This window comes from Polistes dominula, unplaced genomic scaffold, assembly GCF_049000335.1.
Source record: "Polistes dominula isolate Pdom_NZ unplaced genomic scaffold, Pdom_raw_medaka contig_49, whole genome shotgun sequence".
NCBI lineage: Eukaryota > Metazoa > Arthropoda > Insecta > Hymenoptera > Vespidae > Polistes > Polistes dominula.
In genome coordinates this window covers 544,678-565,807 of record NW_028300914.1, presented here as the reverse complement: position 1 = coordinate 565,807, position 21,130 = coordinate 544,678, and the positions used below count along the sequence as shown (strand labels likewise).

The 21,130-nt window shown below is 32.9% G+C and overlaps 2 protein-coding genes across 9 annotated transcripts in view; one reads left to right on the top strand and one right to left on the bottom strand.

Moving 5' to 3' along the window:
• The window catches only part of LOC107069348 (uncharacterized), a 215,190-nt gene extending 211,931 nt beyond the window's left edge, over window positions 1-3,259 (top strand). For 5 of the 7 annotated variants that reach the window (XM_015326592.2, XM_089169873.1, XM_089169875.1 and 2 more), the window contains 6 exons: window positions 23-394; window positions 479-622; window positions 712-925; window positions 1,024-1,140; window positions 1,262-1,468; window positions 1,559-3,259. In XM_015326592.2, coding sequence (XP_015182078.2) covers window positions 23-394; window positions 479-622; window positions 712-925; window positions 1,024-1,140; window positions 1,262-1,468; window positions 1,559-1,782 — 1,278 coding nt within the window. In that variant the 3' untranslated portion in view covers window positions 1,783-3,259. The remainder of the gene's footprint in view (window positions 1-22; window positions 395-478; window positions 623-711; window positions 926-1,023; window positions 1,141-1,261; window positions 1,469-1,558) is intronic. The other 2 variants (XM_015326593.2, XM_089169874.1) reach the window with 1 other exon arrangement.
• Syx17 (syntaxin 17) lies at window positions 2,942-8,275 on the bottom strand. 2 transcript variants are annotated; one of them, XM_015326595.2, is made up of 5 exons: window positions 7,850-8,275; window positions 7,561-7,774; window positions 7,275-7,486; window positions 6,981-7,197; window positions 2,942-6,854 (listed from the first exon to the last, which is right to left on the bottom strand). In XM_015326595.2, exons 1-5 carry the CDS (start codon window positions 7,979-7,981, stop codon window positions 6,706-6,708), a joined length of 924 nt encoding a protein of 307 aa, XP_015182081.2. In that variant the 5' UTR covers window positions 7,982-8,275; the 3' UTR covers window positions 2,942-6,705. The 2 variants fall into 2 exon arrangements, with proteins under 2 accessions (XP_015182081.2, XP_015182082.2); XM_015326596.2 differs by having other exon boundaries at window positions 7,579-7,774; window positions 7,850-8,273.
• Window positions 8,276-21,130: the final 12,855 nt, after the last annotated feature.

Genomic DNA, 21,130 nt, shown 5'->3' with positions numbered 1-21,130 from the left:
ATTGAATTTTTGTTTTATTTAGGAAAAGAAATTTTATCTTTATGCACTTTACAATAAGAACAAACCAAATTCGGACTCGTTAATGGCCGAATATGGGACAGCATTCTTCAAGCAGAAACAAATGGAACTAGGAGATAAAATGGATCTAGCTAGTTATCTTTTAAAACCTGTCCAACGAATGGGAAAGTATGCGTTGCTCCTCCAACAATTAGTCAAAGCTGGGACGGATCTTTCCGAACAAATGTCTGGCAAAGATGAGAAAGAAGAAAAAGAGGATAGCGTAAAACCAGTAGTGGAGGGAGAGGCTGATTTAAGAGCTGCTGAACAGATGGTACGGTTTCAACTTAGGCATGGAAATGACCTCCTGGCGATGGACTCCCTCCGAGATTGTGACGTATGTTGAAGATCTATCAAACAAAATTCTATAGGCGTCTCCTTTTATAATCACAATTTTAACGATGCAAATTCATTTTCATAGGTAAACGTCAAAGAGCAAGGTAGACTGTTAAGACAAAATGAATTTTTGGTTTGGCAAGGTAAAGGAAAGAAGTGTCTACGTCAAGTTTTTCTATTCGAGGATTTGATTCTCTTCAGTAAAGCGAGAAGATTCCCTGATAGAAAGGTGAAACTAATATTTAAAATATAAGATTGTACATTTTTATATGCAAATAATTTTTAACACAATAATTCGTATATGTTTTTTGATAACAGAACCTAGATATATACATCTACAAACACAGTATCAAAACGACGGATATAGGTTTGACAGCAGTGATCGCGGATTCACCAACCAAATTCGAGATTTGGTTCCGCAAAAGGAAGCCTGGCGATACGTACACGTTGCAATGCGCAAGCGAGGATATAAAAAAAGCTTGGACCGAGGAATTGAGCAATCTTCTGTGGAAGCAGGCGCTTCGAAACAGAGGTGACCATCTACTTTTAGATTTCTTAAGATCGCGCAACTGTTGTAGGTAAAAAAAAAATACGACTGAGTAACTAACGTTGACTTTATTTGGTTTTTAGAAGTGCGCCTGGCGGAGATGTCGAGCATGGGCATAGGAAACAAACCTTGTTTGGACATTAGGCCTAGCGCTGATCAAATAAACGATCGTTCCATCAGCGTAGCTCAACTTTCGAAAAGTAAATATATTGTATTATTAAATCCTAATAAAAAAAAAAGAAAAAAAATTGTATTCTTAACATTGTGTAACAAATTTGGATGATATTAATATTTGTTAATTTGTTTGTTCCCATGCAAAAGCAGCACCAAGATTCAGAAACTCGATAGCAGTCTCGATGTCAGAAGATTCCGGACGTTGCAGTAGAAGACCGCACAGCGTAATTTCAGTAAGTTCATCATCGAGTAGCGGTGGTAGCAGCGGACCACCTACCACCCATAATCTCGGTTTGGATACGAGTCCCCGACCTCATCATCGAAGCACTACTTTAAACAGTCAGTGCAGCGTCGGTAAGTCGTTCGTCGGACGATTATCAGCGTCGAGCTTAGCATCCTATTGTCTTTCTCGCGAGATCTGTTTTCTTGATCCCTCGCTTGCAGAAAGCGGAATAATAGCTGATATATCGATCGTCTCGGACGACGGTGGTGATGGCACTGAAAGGAGTCATTGGAATTCGACATTGGAAAGTCCTATGTCACATTTGCCAACAACCTCAACTCCATTACAATCACCAAGCAGTGCAACGGTGGCAACGGTTACCACAGCTACTTCCTCGGACACCAATCTAACGCCTTACGATCAAGACATGTCCATCAATCTTTGAACTATAACTCGCTCGACGATGTCCAAAGGGAGTTGAAACTCCTTCGCAGGACAGAAAATAGATAACAAGCGGTGTTGATTCACTCGCAATTATTACATACATTTTAAATAACGTCTATGTCTCTTACGTTCGATGTAGCGTGATGTGCAGGTGGTCTAAGTGGCATATTAGTTAGGTGCAAAAAAGAAATAATATTCTAAAGGGCGTAAACGTAATTGTAGTAGACTTTCGAGAAATCACAATTATCTTCTGTGCGAAAATAATTACTTTCAATAAACAGAAACATAAAATTCATATACAACAGAAAAAGGGAAAAAGAAAAAAGAAAAAAAGGAAGAAATGAGTTAGAGTGTATGTCGAGTACAGTTAAAAGCTATGAAATTACGCTTAAGATGAATTCCTCTGCGACCATAAATAAATCTTCGACCGTTGTAATCACGCTAATCGTAAAACAGAATGGATTGAACCGTTCTCGTTGTCGAGAGAGTCGTGTGACAGAGTTGAATACATATTGAAATCATTTTCGAGTGAGTCTATATCTTTTGATACGCTTTAATTACGCGACTCATGTGCGATCATTATGATAAGCCAGTTTATGGCGCGCCTGAATCGTATGTTCCAACTGATTTATTATTTTCATCAGAACTAAACCACAATATGCATATTTTCTTATAACGTGTTTCTAAATCCAGAAATGTGCTCGAAACTTATAATTGTTAGATACAACAAAATGTGTGCTCCTACCGAAGTAAAATAATATGTGCTACAGTACTAAATTATACTCGATGGCATGCACCTAATCGCTCTAGGTTGTCCTTCATGTTTTTTTTTTTTTAACATATATATAAATATTGGCATTCCTAAAACAATCCCTTTTCCGCAACCCAATTCTCACAAAAAAAAAACACGATCGAAGGATTATCTCGACAAAATTGCTAATAATATTTCTCACACACATATATATATATATATACATATATACATACTTTTATACTTTTTAATTTATACTGTAAGTAAATAATTCCAAGTCCACGTTGTGTTCGCTCTGTAAATCTTTGAAAGGTAAATTTTTAATATTACGATTCCCAAGATGAGATGATCCAAAGGAAAGATTACCTTGTTGTTTTTTTCAAATGGAATTGCATTAGTTGCAATAGGGTTTTCTTTTTCTTTTTTTTTTTTTCTTCTTCTTCTGTCATTTTCAAAGAAATTAAGTTTTCATTAACGTCTACATCTTCCTTCGGGAATGTCAAATTAATGCGCACACATACACATAACACTTTGTAATATAATGTAATATTAAAGGTTTATATTCTCTCTCTCTCTCTCTCTTTCTCTATCTTTCTCTTTCTCTTTCTCTATCTATTTCTATCTCTTCCTATTTTCTTTTCTCTATGTAGCCCACACAAGTAATATAATCGATAGTCCATATATTACTTTCAGATTATATTTCAAATATATATAATATTATATTCTTTTTATGTCAGTCATTTATAAAAACCTTTTATCACACCCCGTAAATTTAATTAGATTCTACTACTGTGGCGTGTAAAAGATTAAAAAAAAGGAAAAAAGGAAAAAAGAAAAGAAAAAAAGTAATCCAATTCTTTTATACTCGTCGTGGATAGATGTTTTGGAAAAGCTTATGATCAATTTCAAACGGTAAGCTTAGCTTAAAGACAATCCACGCATTCATTTTGTCCGCTCTTGTATGATTTTTATTTTTTCTTGTTTTGTTTGTTTCTTTTTTTTTTTTTACAAATCAATATTGCAGGTTTTGATTATGATTTCTTGTAATCTACTTTTTTATTTTTACCAATAGATAATACAACATTCCTTGTAACTGTATAAGCGAATGAATGATAATACTATTTTCTCAACAAAAAAAAGAAAAACATATTTATAAAGATAAAGTCTGAAATATATTTGGCCTGAAAATGGGGGAGATCATAATCATCTGCATCAACAATTTAAGCCATTTAATGAGAGTGGTGTAAATTAATCATTGATTTTTGTATTTAATAACAATTAATATATAAATAGATATGAGTTTTTTTTATGCTAAAGTACGATATTAAATTATTTATCAAATTCGTAAATAATAATCCAAGATTTGTTTCAAATATTATATGTATAAAAAATAATTAAATAAGTTTGATTAGGATGGAATATAAATATAAATAAAAAATATATATATATATATATACACCACTCTTATTTGTTTTGACTATTATTTAAGACTATGGGGTCTTTTATTTATGTCAAATGCATTTGTAGTTGAATACAGAGAACATCGTTAAATGTAGCAATCAGCAATTTTGTTCTCACATAATTCTGTTTTGTTACATTGCTTCTCCAAGTAAGTCAACTAACTCGTTAGCCATTCTCATTGCCAAGGTCTGCCAAGGTATCGTAATTATACCTTATGGAATATGACCAAATTGTTTATTTTATATGTTGGAATGAAGAGAAGAGAGTTTAAAGTTAGAAAAAAAAATATAAAAATAAAATAAAAGAAGATGATAAGAACTTAGAAATATAGTTTGTAGAAAAAGTAGAAAGAAGAAATAAAAATCAATTCTCGAAAAAAAAAAAAAAAACAATCTGATGCACCCAATGGAAATTGTTGTTTCAAATGATAACAACACTCATGGTTCGTTTCATTTTGCAAGAATATTTTTTCAATCTCTTTTTTCGTCGAGAATGTGAAGGAAAGCTTTTTTACGTATACATATTTATACATATATGAAATCTTTTTATAATTTAGATTTTATAACAGAAAGAAAAAAAAAAACAAATATATATATAAGTATGAAAAAAGAAAAATAATAAAAAAAAAAAACATATACGCCATATAAATCGGTGCGCACCTGGCTGAGCGTCCTAATTTTTAAAAGTAAAACCGAAACGAATGAAAGTATTTACGTAAATTTTGATCTATTTTCCACGTGTATTTTCGTTTGGTATTTGCTTTTAAATACAGGATGCTTCAATTAAAACGATAATAAAATATGCTAGAGAATATCTCGTAATAAAAAAAAAAAAGAAAAGAAAAGAAAAGAAAAGAAAAAAAAACAGGAAAATAAAATTAAACCGATCTACGTTGAATAGTCATTGAAGAATATTTACACGCTCTTAGATATTTATTAATATTTTTTTAAGTAGAAATTTTTTAGTCCTTAGATTTAAGTCATTTGCATTACCATTATAAAATGTATATATTATATTAATAACAACACGATTGTGTGTTTCAGTATTGTAATGTGTCTAACACCGATGTATTTTATTATTTGCTAAATATACTGTATTGGGTGCCTTTTGTAGTGAACCCCAAAAAGCTAATTAATTATAAAAAAAATCCGTTCTCTTTTTTTTTTTTTTTTTAATATAAGAACAAGACCGATCGAAAAATTGTTCTATTTATTTTGGTAAAAATCTTATTTTCTTATAAACATCAAATTGTAGTATCTTCAATTGGAGATAATTTCATGATAAGTAAATGATTTTTGTTTTTCTTCGATGGAACTAATTTAATTCAAAATATAATTGCATCAAAAAATATACAGTCGTGTAAAGTAAGCTTTTAAGCTTCGTTTTTCTTTTGTTTATAGCATAGGTAAATACATAATTTGAACATTGCAGCACTGTCTTGCATATAGTCATCATAAGACACGTGGGAAAAGGCATAAAACCGACGCGAAGTTTTTTTTTCAAATTGCTTATGAATATTGTCGGTTATCAAATTACACGAATTTCTAGAAAAAAAGATTGCGAAAAGTTCTTGTGTCATTTTTGTTTCGCAGGTACATATTATATAACTCATTTGAGCACGTGGTAAGTACTTCGTTAATTAATTCATATTTATGGTAATAATCATTTTAAGCTATTCAAATACTTACAAATCTTTACAAAATTAAGTTAAACACAATTTTCCTTTGCGAAAGATTCTAAACCCTAAAAAACATTTACGACAACCAATTAACAACCTACAAAAATGATTGACAATTAGAAAAATCTATAATACTAATGTAATAGTAAAGAAACCAAAAATTTTATTCTAATTCAAATCATTGAGGGTTAATAATAATTTTGTTTGCATAATTTAATTCACACACACGCATATTCACATTTGTAATGTAGAATAATTATTTGTTTAATAGAAATAACATTTCTGTGATCGAACATTCGCGTTAGATATATATATATATTACCTATATAATATTTTACAAAGCACTTTATTAATTAGCCAAATTGTCAATATATTATCAAAGTACCAGCTATCTATCTGAATAATTTTTACATTCAAGCTGTAAAAGCTAATTTATTATAATTTGAGATCCAACAAGAATATATGAAACACGCTTAGCTTTATTATTATCCACTAATCGTAAGTGTAAAATTGGTACTCTCGGATGCTTCTTATTAAATAAACCGTCTATTTTGAAAGTAGTGTAGGTCTACTTCTTTTTGTTTCGATAAAATTAAAGCTTAACATATCAACGATTACTCAATTTCTTTTACCGACCACTTAACTAGTTATCCACATAATAGATTTACATTAAATTAAGCATAAATTACGTGATATTTAATTTTTTTTTTAAATAGACTTACATCACTTCCAAAATAAACGGTCCCAATTATGATATTAAAGCATTGAGTATCTTTGATCAAAACTTGACCTACATACACATACGTATTCTATGTTTTATTAAAAAAGATGGTGTTTTGTTATCCTTCACATAATATTTTTAATAATTGGTGTTATTTATTTTAATAGAAAACTAATAAAAAAGTATATCATTGGTCAGCAGATTGAAAGTATTCTGTTTCATTGAAAAAAGTACACATTGATATCTCAGAAAGCAATTAAATAATATTGCAAACTTTAGTATCTTTTGATTTCTCATCAGGTTTTTCCTGATGTCACAAATCCTTATCATTTTTATTCAATTTTTCAGGAAGAGATAAAGATTTTTTAACATTTTCTTGCTTTGAAATTGAAATGTTTGATTTTCTACGTACAATCTCTCCAGAAATTCGTTTTTTCTTTAAAATAGAACCTCCAGTAAATCCTGTAATCAGTTTATTTATTGAATTCAAAAGAAAAGTTGTAATATATTTATTTCATATATTGTCCTAGTAGAAAGTTCTTGTAGAAGTTACATTAAAAAGAGAATTAAAAAATTAGAAAAACTTACCTAAAATACCACAACCAAGAGCAGTTAGACCACCAATTTTTAGACCAGCAAATAAACCTATTGGTCCACCAACGCAAGTTCCTATAATTGCTCCAGCTAAGGGATAAGTTACTGCTTTATATCTTGATGCAGTTACAAGAAACTTTGCACCCTCGTTCACATTAATTTGCGTCTCTTCAATATTAGTTTCTATGTGTGTTGCAGATTCTTTTTGGTCCTTGTATGAACAAAATTATAATTGATTCAAATCATACGATACTAAGTAAAACTTTAAATAAACGTAGAGATTCTTACATGTACTATTTTGTTAAAATCAGTAAAAAGTTGATGTAATTGAGTAATATCATCCTGTAGATCGGTCCAGGTATGCAAACATGCTTGCTGTCGATCCAAATCCTCATGTTCTTCTTGCAATTGGATATCATGATCTCTAAATACATCCTGTGCATCCTTATTTTCTTCTTTGGGTGAAGACGGACCCGATATCGGTAAGTCCAATTGTAAAACTACAATCATTCAATTTATACATCAATATTTAATCATTCAATTTCAAGCAATGTGTAAGTCATCATTTACTTACTATCATCAAATACCTTACCCAAGTATTCCTCAATCGCATTCATCATACTAGATCTTGTAGTTGCTGTAAGTTTATCGAATTCATTAATATCACTGTCTAAAACTTGAGCTCTAAGTGTATCCATCTGATACAGTAATTCCTTTAATTGTTTTACAATTCTAGAAACATTAATATGCTCCTTTCGTACTTTTTCCCAATCTTGTTGAGATTCATACTATAAACAATAGTTTATTCTTTAGGACAATTATTATTTTGAAGAATCATGTAATATTATTTTGAAGTAACTTACTTTTTTAATATTATTCTTATGACGTTTTAATAAATTCACATGGTGTGGTATAGCAACATTAAAATTGTTGATTTGTATTTCCAAACGTCTAATTGGTTGCTTGATGACAAGATTCTCCATTGAAATTGACATTTTATTAAAACTTTAGATCAATTAATTATTTTAGTAATTTATTTGCATACTAAACGATTATTTATTAAACACACACACACATTACTACGTAATTGTATATTTTTTAAGTTTATCTTTGAAGTATTTCTTTTTTACTGAGTGTTATTCTCGATACGTTATCTTTTATGAACGATATTTTCTACCACACTACAAGCTAAATTTAGATACTGTATTTTTCTGGTATTATTTGGATGAAAACAACTGATCAGCTGTTCACTACGAGTAATGACTACAAAGAACGTACAATTCTGTCATTAAGTATGAAAGAATTGTAGAGTTTCATTCATGTGAATTTCTAATAACTAGGGGATTTCCTGTTAGTTCTAGCAATATACTCACAGATGACGCTAGTTGTACTAAAAATGAAAAGTAGCGCCAATTACGAATACCTGAGATTATTACAAATTTATTTATAATTTGTTTTAAATTATTGCAATTAAGATAAATATATAAAATAATGATTTGTTTTATTGTAAATATACTGTAAATATGTGTATTACATATTACAGAGTATGTTTTTAGGGATCTATTACTTTGTGGTTAAAAATACAATAGATTTGAAAATTGAATTGAGGATACTCGTTAAATTTATAATTTCGTATAAAATCGGTAGAAGTTTCCATAATGAAAAAGCAATTGCAAAGCGAATAGGCCCTGGCCTGTCGATGACGTTTAATCGAGTCTTCACCCTCTCCCTTTCTCTCTCTTCTTTCTCTCTTTTTTCCTCTTTTTCTCTCTCATTCTTGTCTACCTCTCGAGCTCTTTATTTCTATACTTCTTCCATTTCTCTCGAATTCTCTGCTTTCCATTAGTCTTCATATGTCACAAACACGTTTGCGCGTGCAAACACACGTTCGTTCGTTTAGTTTACGCCTCCTCACATGATTCTTTTATTTTCAACGTTATTCATAATATTATTGCGGGTAACCACGGCTCTTTAACCCCTTGACCTTTCGTCACCGATACGATGAACGATGATCACCCTAAACCTGCTTCGTGTCACTACCCTTTTTCTTTTTACAATTTTTTTCTTTATCTAATAACGATGTTGAAAACGTTCAATAATCATTCCATCTTTCATTTTATTCACTTTTACATGTTAATAAGATGAATTAATTTAATTTGTTGTTGTTTTCACTAAATTAATATTATGATCAATAATTAATACTGCAGAAATAGAATCCTTAAAGGTTATACATAATTCATTTTCTGTATCCCAAACCAGTATTAATTAATATCTCTACGTAATAATTTGCTCGACAGTTCGGAAACTCAAATTTCAAGTTCCTCCAGCTCTACATTTAGGTATAAATTTCAAAGTGGTGTTATCTTGTAATAAAGCAACTCGCATTATGAGTATACACACACCTACACACCTACACACCTACACACAACAGCTTTATTCGAAATCGAGGCAACAAATGTTTCTATTTCTATTTACATGGCCAGGTTGGTTTAATTGTTTGTACTTCGTTGAAAGTAATATTATTATAGATCGTTAAGAATAATATGCTACAATTGCTATTTAATGTTAACTAATATGGAAACAAGTGTTTGAATCAAATTACTTTCAGATAATACTCGATAAAATGCTATCACTATGATTTGAACTATTCATAATTATTTATATTTGCATTATCATATGTACTTTAAATTTAATTGAAAAGAAAATATATTTTTTTTGTGGAATTATGTTTCATTGAAATATTAAATACAAATTATTCAATTACATGGAATGAAAATATTGGTATTACATAACATGTATGAAGTATTACAAATTTTGCTCTAAAAAAAAAAAAAATATTTTCAATATAAAAATAATATTCATATAAGCGTATTTGATTGATGTATTGAGTTTAAAGTAAAAATATTCATTTTCAAAGAATATTTTTAATTTAATTTTATTTTTTGTTTTTTGTTTTTTCGTTTGTTTGTTTGGTATTGGATTATTCCTATTCGTTGGACATATTTCACAGTAATGGATATTTTTCGCTCGTCATCGACGTATCTATACGTAAAAACGATTTTCAAGGAGAAAACGATTCCGTCCTACGACGTACCATACATACGTGCTGATATTTACTATCATACACATATGTACATATGTATATATGTATACGTATTTATATATACATATAACAGAAAACTGATAGATGCCTATAGAATATCGTGCTTATGTGTATCGGCGTATGACAATATTTTATGCAGAGTTATTGATACGTCGCTGGAAAGAAGCGATATTGTTATGCACATTTTAAACCCTCGTAATGCGACGCATTCGACAGAAATTCTTTGCTTATAGACACACATAGACACACATATACATATATATATATATATATATAAAGTTATACGGATGTTATGTCTGATAGTTTCGTTCCTCCTTCAAAAATATATGATAGGTAGTGCGTCTCCTATCCAAATAATAATCCCAGTATTTTCATCTTCGATAGATAAAGATGAAATACACTTTACCATTTGACGAAAGAATTAAGAATTATTTCAATACTTGTAATCAAATATATTTGATGTATATATATATATATATATTTTACAGACGTTGAAGTCAGTTCTTTCTTCTGGATAGGAAATTGATATTTTTTATCTCTTCAAATCGAACATCTTAAAGATATTAAAAAATACCATCTGTCGAGTACGTCAGCATTTATTTTAATATCCGTTAAAAATAATAAAAAAATAATAAATATGTAATAAGAATTTTTGTTTCTCAGAATAATTTCATTTTGTTTAAATGTAATTATATAATATTTCATTTGATTAGATTAATACTTTTCTTTATTATATGTATTGTGTACGTATACATATATTACAAAGTATAGTAATCACGGTTACGTGGAAATTCTTTATCTCTTTCCCTCTCTCTCTTTCTCAACAACAACGATTCCCTTTATCTGCAGTCCTGATTAATGTACCTCACAAATACATGTTAGCAAAGAAGTGTATACAGTTGTGTATATATATATTTCAACGGACAATGCTCTCTCCGTTGGTTCTCTCCGTTTCAGAGCTTATCACGTCTTTTAACACTTTCTTCCTATTCTTTCTCAGAAGAAACAAATGGATTGTTAAATCGTACGACGGAAACGATTAGTATGTCGTTGAAGAATCGTACCGATCGTGCAACACTGATACGTTTCTTTATTTCCTCCATTTGTTTTTTTTTCTTTTCCTTTTTCTTTCTTTCTTCAAAGTTTATAGGGTACATCCACGAAAGAGAACACAGATAACTTCACAAATTTATTTTCTTTTAACTCTACTGAATATAACTACGGGAATTTATCCTATCAACGCAATCAGTAATGCATCAGACATTTAAGAATATTTATTATAAATGTTTCATATAGATTTTTAAGTTAGTTTTATCTTATGTGTGCAACAGTACGTTTGACGTGTTACTAATTGTAACACATTTTAATTGAAAATCATTTCTTCTATTATATGATACAAATTATTTCATTTTAAACGATTTACACAGAAGTTTTACATTGAGATAAGCTGTAGAAATAAGCAAAGATATTAACGTAGAAGTTATTCACGTGTATAATCGAGCTAAATAGTAGCTCGCGTTAGCTCGAAATCGAATGGCCGTATGATCGGTGACTGTATCAATTAATTCTCCCGGTGTCGCAGTAATCACGGCATCATCCGAGTGTTACATCGACGATAACTGGTATATGCTGCCCATCAGCCAGTGTATTCCCCGAAAATTCCTCGTTTAAACAGCGCGATCTACCTATTGCAATAATTCATCGGACGATTCACCCTATCCATAATCAATGATCGTACGCGATAGGTGGTTACACTGTGACCATTTAAAATCACTATATTTATGTACATTAACTAATGTAAAAGCATTACAGATAGAATCTAAAGGGACTAAAGAACGATATTAATTAATGGGCGGGGGGGGGCGGGAGGCTTATGAAACATTAAAGTTACAAATAGAACATATTTAAATGTTTACGATCGTATCATTTACGTTGTAATCGATAATAATTACCAATTAGTTGGAAAGATATTTGTTTCATAGATATACGCCTTTGTATATCGTAATCATTCGAAAATAATTTACTTTATTTATCAAACTACTCTCTGGTGTCTTTGGAGAAGATTGTATCGAATAAATAGTGGAGTCGGAGGTTAGATTTTCGAGAGTTAGTGCAGTGGTAGTCTAGCAGTTATGATGGGGGTAATAGTAGATAGAAGTGGTAGATATCTCGAAGGTTCGATTATACGGTGTATCTATCTAAATGTATGTAACCATAATGAAATATACGAGATCCCATGAGTCCTCTAACTATAACATACGTTGTTATTTAACTTAAAATGGAATGCATAATTTCTTTGAACGTGAACGATAAACGATATAAGGGGATATAAGGAGGATTATTAGTAGATACAAGGAAACATTTATCTCGATTATAAATTGAGTTTAAAAATGAATAAAACAGAAAGTAGAAAAATTCTAAAGGATTAACTTTGTTTAATATAAATTAATAATCGTATATGTGTTAATAAGTATACACGATAGGGTAGAAGGTACGATCAGGTAGCTTACTACCATAGATGTAGGAGTAGACGTAGGTTTAATGATAAACATAGTCAAAGTGTCGTAGAACGCTAATGTCGTTCCCAAAGCTGATACTAATGGTATAGCGATACCAATGAAGGTACCTCGTCGGTACGTGCTTAACGGTAAGTATTAATTATGTCTATGACATAAAGCCTTGAATGTGCGTGCGTGTTCGTATAACCGATGCATTACATTTCGCATGCGCTCCTATTACCAGCGAAGTTTCGTATATTCGATGTTTGTTGACATTCCAAGTTTCCCGGAGGATTATTGAACTTGTGGGACATCCTGGATCATGCCAGACGAGGGATTCACATTATTAATGTGAACTTTGAAACTATTCTCTCTCTCTCTCTCTTTCTCTTCTGCTACAATATTCCCCCTCGTAGTCATTTTTGTCCCTTCTAACTCCTATCTCTCATCATTCAGAGTTGGATTTCATTTCCAAAGTCATTTTGATTGAATTGATAAAGATTAATTCGTCTCAACAATGAAACTCATGACTGTGAAAAATCTGATCGCACTAACATAAAACATATTTATCTTTCGATCTTTCTATGAGCAAAAATTGAATATTTTTTAGAGACTCTCATTCACAATGCAAAGTGTCACCCGTTGCTGTAGACTGATGTTCTTTGCAAAGGAAAAAAAAACATTTCGAGGAGCGAGGAGTAAGAAAGTAGAAAGGGTGGGAGATCATTGAGGAAGGGATGGAAGTATGGTCGATAGGGGAAGGTGTACTTCTTAGGGAGAAAAGAAAATTCTAGGAAGGGGGTTATACGGTCCTGGCCAGTTTGTGAAATTATTTTCTTTGTTCGCGGAAAAAGTTTTATCCAATATCCAAGGGGCAACATCTGGAAGAAAACGACCTACACGCAAAGAACAGAGCAGAGTGTCTCTCTATGGGGGCTTTCGGAAAATGTTCAATCGAAAGGAGTAGAGCTGCTGGAGGAGGGGGAGGAAAGATAGTATGGAAGAAAGAGAAATGAAAGTGACCGACTGGTAAAGCTGCATCTTCCCCCCATTGGATTTTAATTGAATCTTGGGATAGGAAACGACACACAATCCTCCAAGCATATCACACAACTATCTTCTTCCAAAAGTTGAACTCGCTTAGAAAATGGATTCCATTAACGCTCGATAATTAGCAGAAACGGTCGAGCAAATGGAAGCTTCCTGTAGAGAGTAACAATAATCGCCATCATTGTGATCATTACTTTTCGACTAATCTAACCACCATATGCTGTTCGGTTGTACTTGGATTATCTTGGGATAAGGTTGATGCTATTTTATGTAATTGTTTTAACATTAAGTAAAAATATAAAAGGCTTTAACATTTACTTTATGTTTATGGTACCTATACTTTATAGTTTTGTTTCTAACACGCTGAGAAATAAGACAAGAAGAAAAAAAATCATCATTTTAATTAAATTGTTACTATAATAACGTTTAAAGTATAATTTGTTACTTCTACGATTCTTATGCGAATTACAATCTAACTTTGACATAGATAATTTAGTTCTTTTGAGAAAATATTAATTGAAGATAATTAAGGTAGACGAGATAAGGTTGGATAAAAAGAAGATAAATTAAAAGGTTAATGTGATAATAAATGAGGGTGAGAATAATTACCTGCCTTATTCTATTCAAATAGCTCTTTCATATTAGGTACACACGCCCGTCTTTAATAAATATTAATCAAACTTTTTTTCAATTGACATATATATTAACCTAGATTAATTTTTATAAGTCGAGTAATATAAAATAAACGTTGACAATACCTTTGACCAAGAACATTGTCCTAATTATCAGAACACAATTATATTGGAGATAATCGAGACGGGGTTAACATCGAAATGACTAAATGACCTGGGTACTATATAATTATTGGAAAGGTAATCCCGTTGATATTTCAACCACTAGGGTTCGACGTTTCCAATGACAAGGAAGGATATTAGCTTCGTTTCTCTTGGATACGATATTTATTCCATTCCTAATGACAGATCGTCTGTCGTTTACACGCTGTGTCGTATACGCGGAACATGGTCGACCTAGATAAAGCCGCAAAATTGTCAGCTCTACCCGTTGGGAAAAGAGTCGATTTATGGTTTGATTAAAAAAGTTAACCGACCTTTTCCTGATGGCTTTGATGTGAATGCAACGGTCGATTCGTTTGATTTCGATACTCGATAATCGTTTTCCCTAGTACACACGGACTAAGTTATAAAGGCTTATGTATACTCACCTATACACCCACACAAATACATCCATGCATATGTATACATGTCCTCGTTTTATCTCCTTTATTTTTCTTTCTATTTTTTATTTCTCCACCCTCCACCCTTTTTTTTTTTTTTTTTTTTAACGCTCGTAATTAAAAGACGCACGACCGATCGTTTTATTCTCGTTACTCGTCGTCGGCCGAATTAACGGCGTGAAATTCATCGTCCGCTGGGATTAGCGGTGCGTCGAATGCTCGTTCAACGATCGTTATTTTCTATCAGGTAATTTAAAAGTCGCTATAACTTTTTATTTTTTCCTACTCATTCTCATCTATTTTTCTTTATTGCATATATATATTTGTTAACATTAATTTTTAATAATATCTACTTTCGTATGTGCACCCTAATGTATATATATATATATGTGTGTGTGTGTGTAGATTGTATTCGTAAGGAAGGTTTGTCCGTGACCCGCAATAACATTGTCATCTTACACATATGCATTTCTATATATATATATACAGAGATAGTGGTTTATATGTTAGAGCGCGTTAATACTTGGATATATGTCTCAACCCTCTTTGCCCTTTCGGACGGAGCTGACAACCCCAAGGCACCAAACACAATAGCATTTCACCTCGGCTCGTATATCGCCGAAAGCGAAGCTTCATTCGTGGTTTATTAGTTCTTGTACCTTTATACCCTTTATAGAAGAGTAGAATCGGCCGTTCCTCTTCGTAAACTTTTGGCGTTTTTCGAAGTAAGATAGAAGGATGTAGTATCTAAAGAAGATATTTTTCCTTTTTTCTTTTGTTTCTAATAAAAAAAAAAAAACAAAAAAAAAGGTATCCATTCCACCTAACGAGGAAATTCTATGAACTTAGTAGAATACTACTACTAAAGACATATCCACGAAATTTTCTTCTATGGGGTTACGAACTTGTGTGAACAAAAGTATGAAAGGAAAGAGTGAGTTAGATGAAAAGAGATCGAATGAGGGATCAAAAAAGAGAGAGAGAGTGAGGGAGAGAGGGAGAGAGGGAAAGATGGTGATAGAGAGATAGGAGGAGGGAGAATTCAATCAGCCGAATCGATGGCTCTCTACGACGCTATTGCCGTCAGAGATCAACTCCGTATATTCACTACCTGTCAAATTTTACCACCGGCAGCGTACTCGCAATTACATACTGGAAATCGATTGGAAAGTGGTTTTCCCATGTCACCGTACGTGCGGGACGCGAATCCCCTATCTACATACATGGATATATGTGTATGTGTATCTCAACTTGGTTCAACCGTACAATACCACCCCTACTTTTTTTTTTCTAGATGCGTTCTATGCATGTATCAAATTGCCGACGAAACTTCTGCCCTATTTTCTATTTTGTTATTATACTTAAAATTATTTGGTATTTTTTTTCTATCTTTAGTAAAAAGGAAGTAACAGTCTCTCTGTATTGAAATCGTTAAAAGTGGATGATAAAATCAGATTTAGAAAGGGGGGTAATATAACCTTCGTATCGAATCGAGACGAAGTACCGGAAGACGAGAGCAATCTTTTCGTTAATCGCAGCCAGCTTGCTTCTGAGTATTATACACGTTTGTATTTGTGCATGTTGTGCCGTTGCGAGTCGTAAAACTTTAGAAAAAGGAACACGGAATGTGTGGTATAAGAGAGAGGGAGAGAGACAGAGAGAGAGAGAGCGAGAGAAAGAACGAGCTTCCTTTCATGGGCGCTACATTTAGCAGACTCTAAACTGCAAGTTTACATCGAAGTTTTTATAGTTTTGCGGATGAAGCGAATGCTCATAAACAATGTTTTTACTATACTGCGATCGTTAGGATCGTTATGTGCAAGTAGTAAGTACCTATTCTCGGACAATTCGATCGAGTTACATCGGATCTAAAGATTAGAGATCTTAAAAAGTTTATTAAGAAATCGTTCACGAAACAACTAAACATTTTTCAACGGTACTTTCATGTATTGTCTAAAAGAAACAAGTCATTTCATCGAAATTTATTAGAAAAAGAAAGACCACTTTCGCGTACACCTATCTTTCGTTATTGTACATGTTATTTTATTTAGTTTGATTTTTTTCTTTAGTAGAATATATTTTGTCTTATAATATCATAGCAGAGGAGTAGTAGCTTCTCTCGCATCGTATGATACGATAAGCGAGGGTAAGTGGCGTTCTTGGTAGAAGCTTGGAAATTAATTCCGTAGAAGAACCCCTTCGTTGGTTCGACCTCTCTCTCTCTCTCACACACACACACACACACATAACCTCTCTCTGGTGTTCTTCGCAAACACAGGGAGGGATGGTCCAACGGATATAGCTTTGGCCAAACTAACCTAACCCAATGCAAAGCACCCACCACCACCACCACCACCAGCACCACCACGTTATCCCTCTCACCTTGTGCAAGGCACAGTCCGCGTCTATCTAGAGTTGCCACGAACCACCAGGAACGAGATATCAGCTGGGGAACAATTCCAATCAATTTGAGGCGGATGTATGCGTTACCCCTTCCGGCCGGCCGCGAACCAAGCGATATGCCGTGAGAGTATAACCAGAGAACAAGGAAGGTATACGTACCCTATATAATCGACCACGAATTGCGATGCCTTCGAAACAATCGGATTTGTCCTCGTTCGCGCAAGGTTCGCTTGTTCGGTTAACAATTTCAATCTCCATAGAGATATCGAGCTATCAACGTTGAGTAATAGAGAGAGAGAGAGAGAGAGAGAGAGAGAGAGAGAGAGAGAGAGAGAGAGAGAGGAGAGAAAGGGGCGACCTAAAATCGAAAATCGACCAAGAATTAATAACCTGAGAAATTCAAGGTTGAATTCTCCGATTATTACTCTGCTCTTTCCCTTTCCCTCTCTTTCTCTGCGGATACTTTCAATTTTTTAAAAATATATCCTACATTTTTGATACTATGGGCTTAATTTTAATCTTAAAGTAGACTAATTAGGATAATATGAAGTAATCAAGAAAGTTCTTGCCGTTTGAATCAACGGTGCTAAGTGGAAAACGAATCGAATTCTATCTCTTGGTTATCTAATTAATTCACATAAGTTAGTTTCATGAATTTTGTAGTTTTTTTATAATATAAAAGAATGTTTCTAAATTATATTCTTACGTTAATCCAACATATGTATACTTGAAAGTATTTATATTTCTTATTTCATTTATAGACAGTAATAAAGTATACATATACGTATACTCTAGTGAAATCTTTAAAAGACACGTCTTTATTTGAAAAGAACGTTTGTAGATTCCCAAAGACTTCTTTTTCCTCTTTGTGAGTTTTCTTTTGGTTCGAAGTCGTGGTAGAATTTACAAATATACGAGTAGGAACCGATGAGAAGAAAGGATTACGGGACAACAGGGAAAAGAGAAAAGGGTAGACGAACTCGAAGGAATTGGTAAAGGGTGAGAAAAGAAAAGAAAAGAAAAGAAAAGAAAAGAAGAAGAAGAAGAAGAAAATAAGTGGGGTATAAAAGGCGAGCAAAGGTTTAAATAATCAATCGAATACGTGAGTTTCTTTGGTGTATAGGTGGTATTGGAAACTAGTAGGTAGGATTGACCCTTCTGCGTTTTATTCGAATGTTTGCGAATCCTTAGTCTTTTTCATTCCTTTTTTCCTTATAACCCAAGGTGCACCTTCTTTCCTTTTCTTTGTCCACCATCTTAATATCAATTGTCTTTCTTTGTCTCACAGGGAGACACCTGTATTTTTTTCTTTTTCTTCTATGTCTCTCACATCATACCATAGCAAAGAGAAAAGCAGCTAGATTCTACACACAAAGAGATCTTGGAAGTTGAGTTTTATGGGTGAGAAGGTCGACTTACTCGGTTTATGAGAGTGACCCTGCTATGAACCCACCTATCCATCCATTCCCTTTACACAATTTCTTTCTTTTTTTCTTTTTCTACTTTTCAACACCCTTGGAAAATGAGCTTTCACCCTTCTAACCGTCCCTAACTTTATTCTGGTGCACACGTACTCTTGTTGTTTTATTTTCTAAGATTATCAAACTTCTACTAAAGTTATTTTATAGTTAATAGATAATCCCTGCTCGCGTTACTTCGATATTTTTTATTTTTTATTAAGTTAAAACTATTAAATATTAAAAAATATAAATCATCGCGAAGTTTCCGTACAACTCCAGTGTGTTACAATGTGTTAATCACTTTTATGATAGAATATATTTTCGGATTTATATTCTTCCAAGGATCTTCCAACAAAGTTTTTCTATGCATGAAATTAACACGTTACGTAATATTACAGAAAGAGAAAAATGTAAAAAGAAGATAAAGCAATGAAAGAAAGAGGGAAGTGTAGAGAGTAGATGGAAGGTTGCATGAGTTGAGTTAATTCTAACGTAGCACGTGGGTTAATTTGGAAAACGTGCTTCCCAGATTGTTGCTATGGAAATGAGTGAAAGAGAGAGAACGTCCGTCCTAGCATTACATTATTTTCTCTTATTCTCCTAGTACGACTTAATCTCTGTAAGGACCGATGGGGGGAAAATTCTACTGCGAGTTAGACAAAGATGCAATGAAAGTACGAAGAGATCTGAAGGGAAATACGTTAAAAAGATAAAGATAGAGATGGAGACAGAGTTTGCAACGTGAATGGAACACCCAAAGGTTTAAGCGAAGGGACTTTGCTATCCGGAAAGGTTGATACGTAAGAGAGGAAACTGGAAAAGAAAGAAAGAAAGAAAGAAAGAAAGAGAAAGAGAAAGAGAATAACGTCACGTACACGATGCGCTAAAAGCAAGTTCTTCTTCTTCTCTACTTCTAGGATCTCGAGTGTATTAATTCTACGTGAGAAAAACGAGCGGTGTTTCTATACTTTTCACATCACTTTGCTGACCAACGAACAAGAAGAATAAAAGATCCATGGTGTGTGATCTCACGTTTTCTTTTCTGTGGATTTTTCACATCTACCAAAACCTATTTATTCTCTTTTCTTCTACTTTTTACGATTAATTTTACTTGCGGACTTTTCAAATAATAAGACAAATGCGTTGCACACGACATTACATATTTCAACAGTATAACAATAAATTCACGTATTGGTAATACGTTTAGAATGAAATATATTTTACATTAAATTTTCCATTAGCAATAATTATAATTAAATAGAAACCTGGCGTGCATCGAGAAAGAGATGCAGGTGCCGTAAAAGGGATTATAAAAAGAAAAAAGAAAAACAGGTGTTAAAATTATCCAAGGCAGATGACGATTAAGTATTACGGTTAACGATACATGAAAGCTTAAGAGTTATATCGCGAAAAAGCACGATACTACCTTATGTTTGTTCGTGGGATCAGACCGGATTCGTCGTATCGCAACGAGCGCATTTACGTAAAGTCTTATTTACGTGTTCCCGCAGGGGCTCGGCCTTTACTATACATACAGCTCTTATATACCTATCTACCTTCCTTCCTTCCTTCCTACCTACCTACCTACCTAGCTACCTACGCCTTCGTGGGGTACCCGGCAAATGGTGCGTTTTCTCGCATAACTCTCTCCGCTTAGGATGATAAATGACCGCCTGACGTAGTGCGTGCGCGAACGATGATAAGACGCACCAAAATTTAAAGGCTCAACAAACTCTTCTTTCTTGGGTCATCGTTTGTAACCAAGACCCACGTTAGGCGATTATATGAAAAACGACTAGACGACGACAACGACGACGACGACAAAATTTCTATACTTCTTTCCACATACTATATCGTAACGATTAGAAATCTTTTTCGACTCTTGATACATCCAATTTATTATTGAAAAGTTTAAGAGTGATTATTTAAAAACAATATACTAAAGAGGATCAATATTGTTCTAAAATCAGTCAGTTTCAATGTACTCTCGGACTGCTACTGGTGGTCCGGTTTCAAACGTTAAAATCATGCGTGGTATAGGTACTTAGGCGATCCGGTAATGTGATTTGTTGCACTCCGGTTACGAGCTCTCTTCGCATGTACGAACACTCGTTGCTCGATGAACATAGATTACAAAGCTAGCATACTCGCTTCGATTTCACTTCACATACAAATGAAGAGTTCCCACTCACACCTACACGCAAGTTATCGGAAAGCACTTTGCCTTTGCGTCCATCCTTCTCTCTCACTCTTTCTATAGAATTGAAAGTGCATCTATATGTATGCACGTACATACATCAGTCCTGTTTTTGAAATTGAATTTCGTAGTCAAATCGACATCGTCGAAGTGGACAAGAAAACGACTTAAAAGCTACGTCATTACTGCTATTTCAATT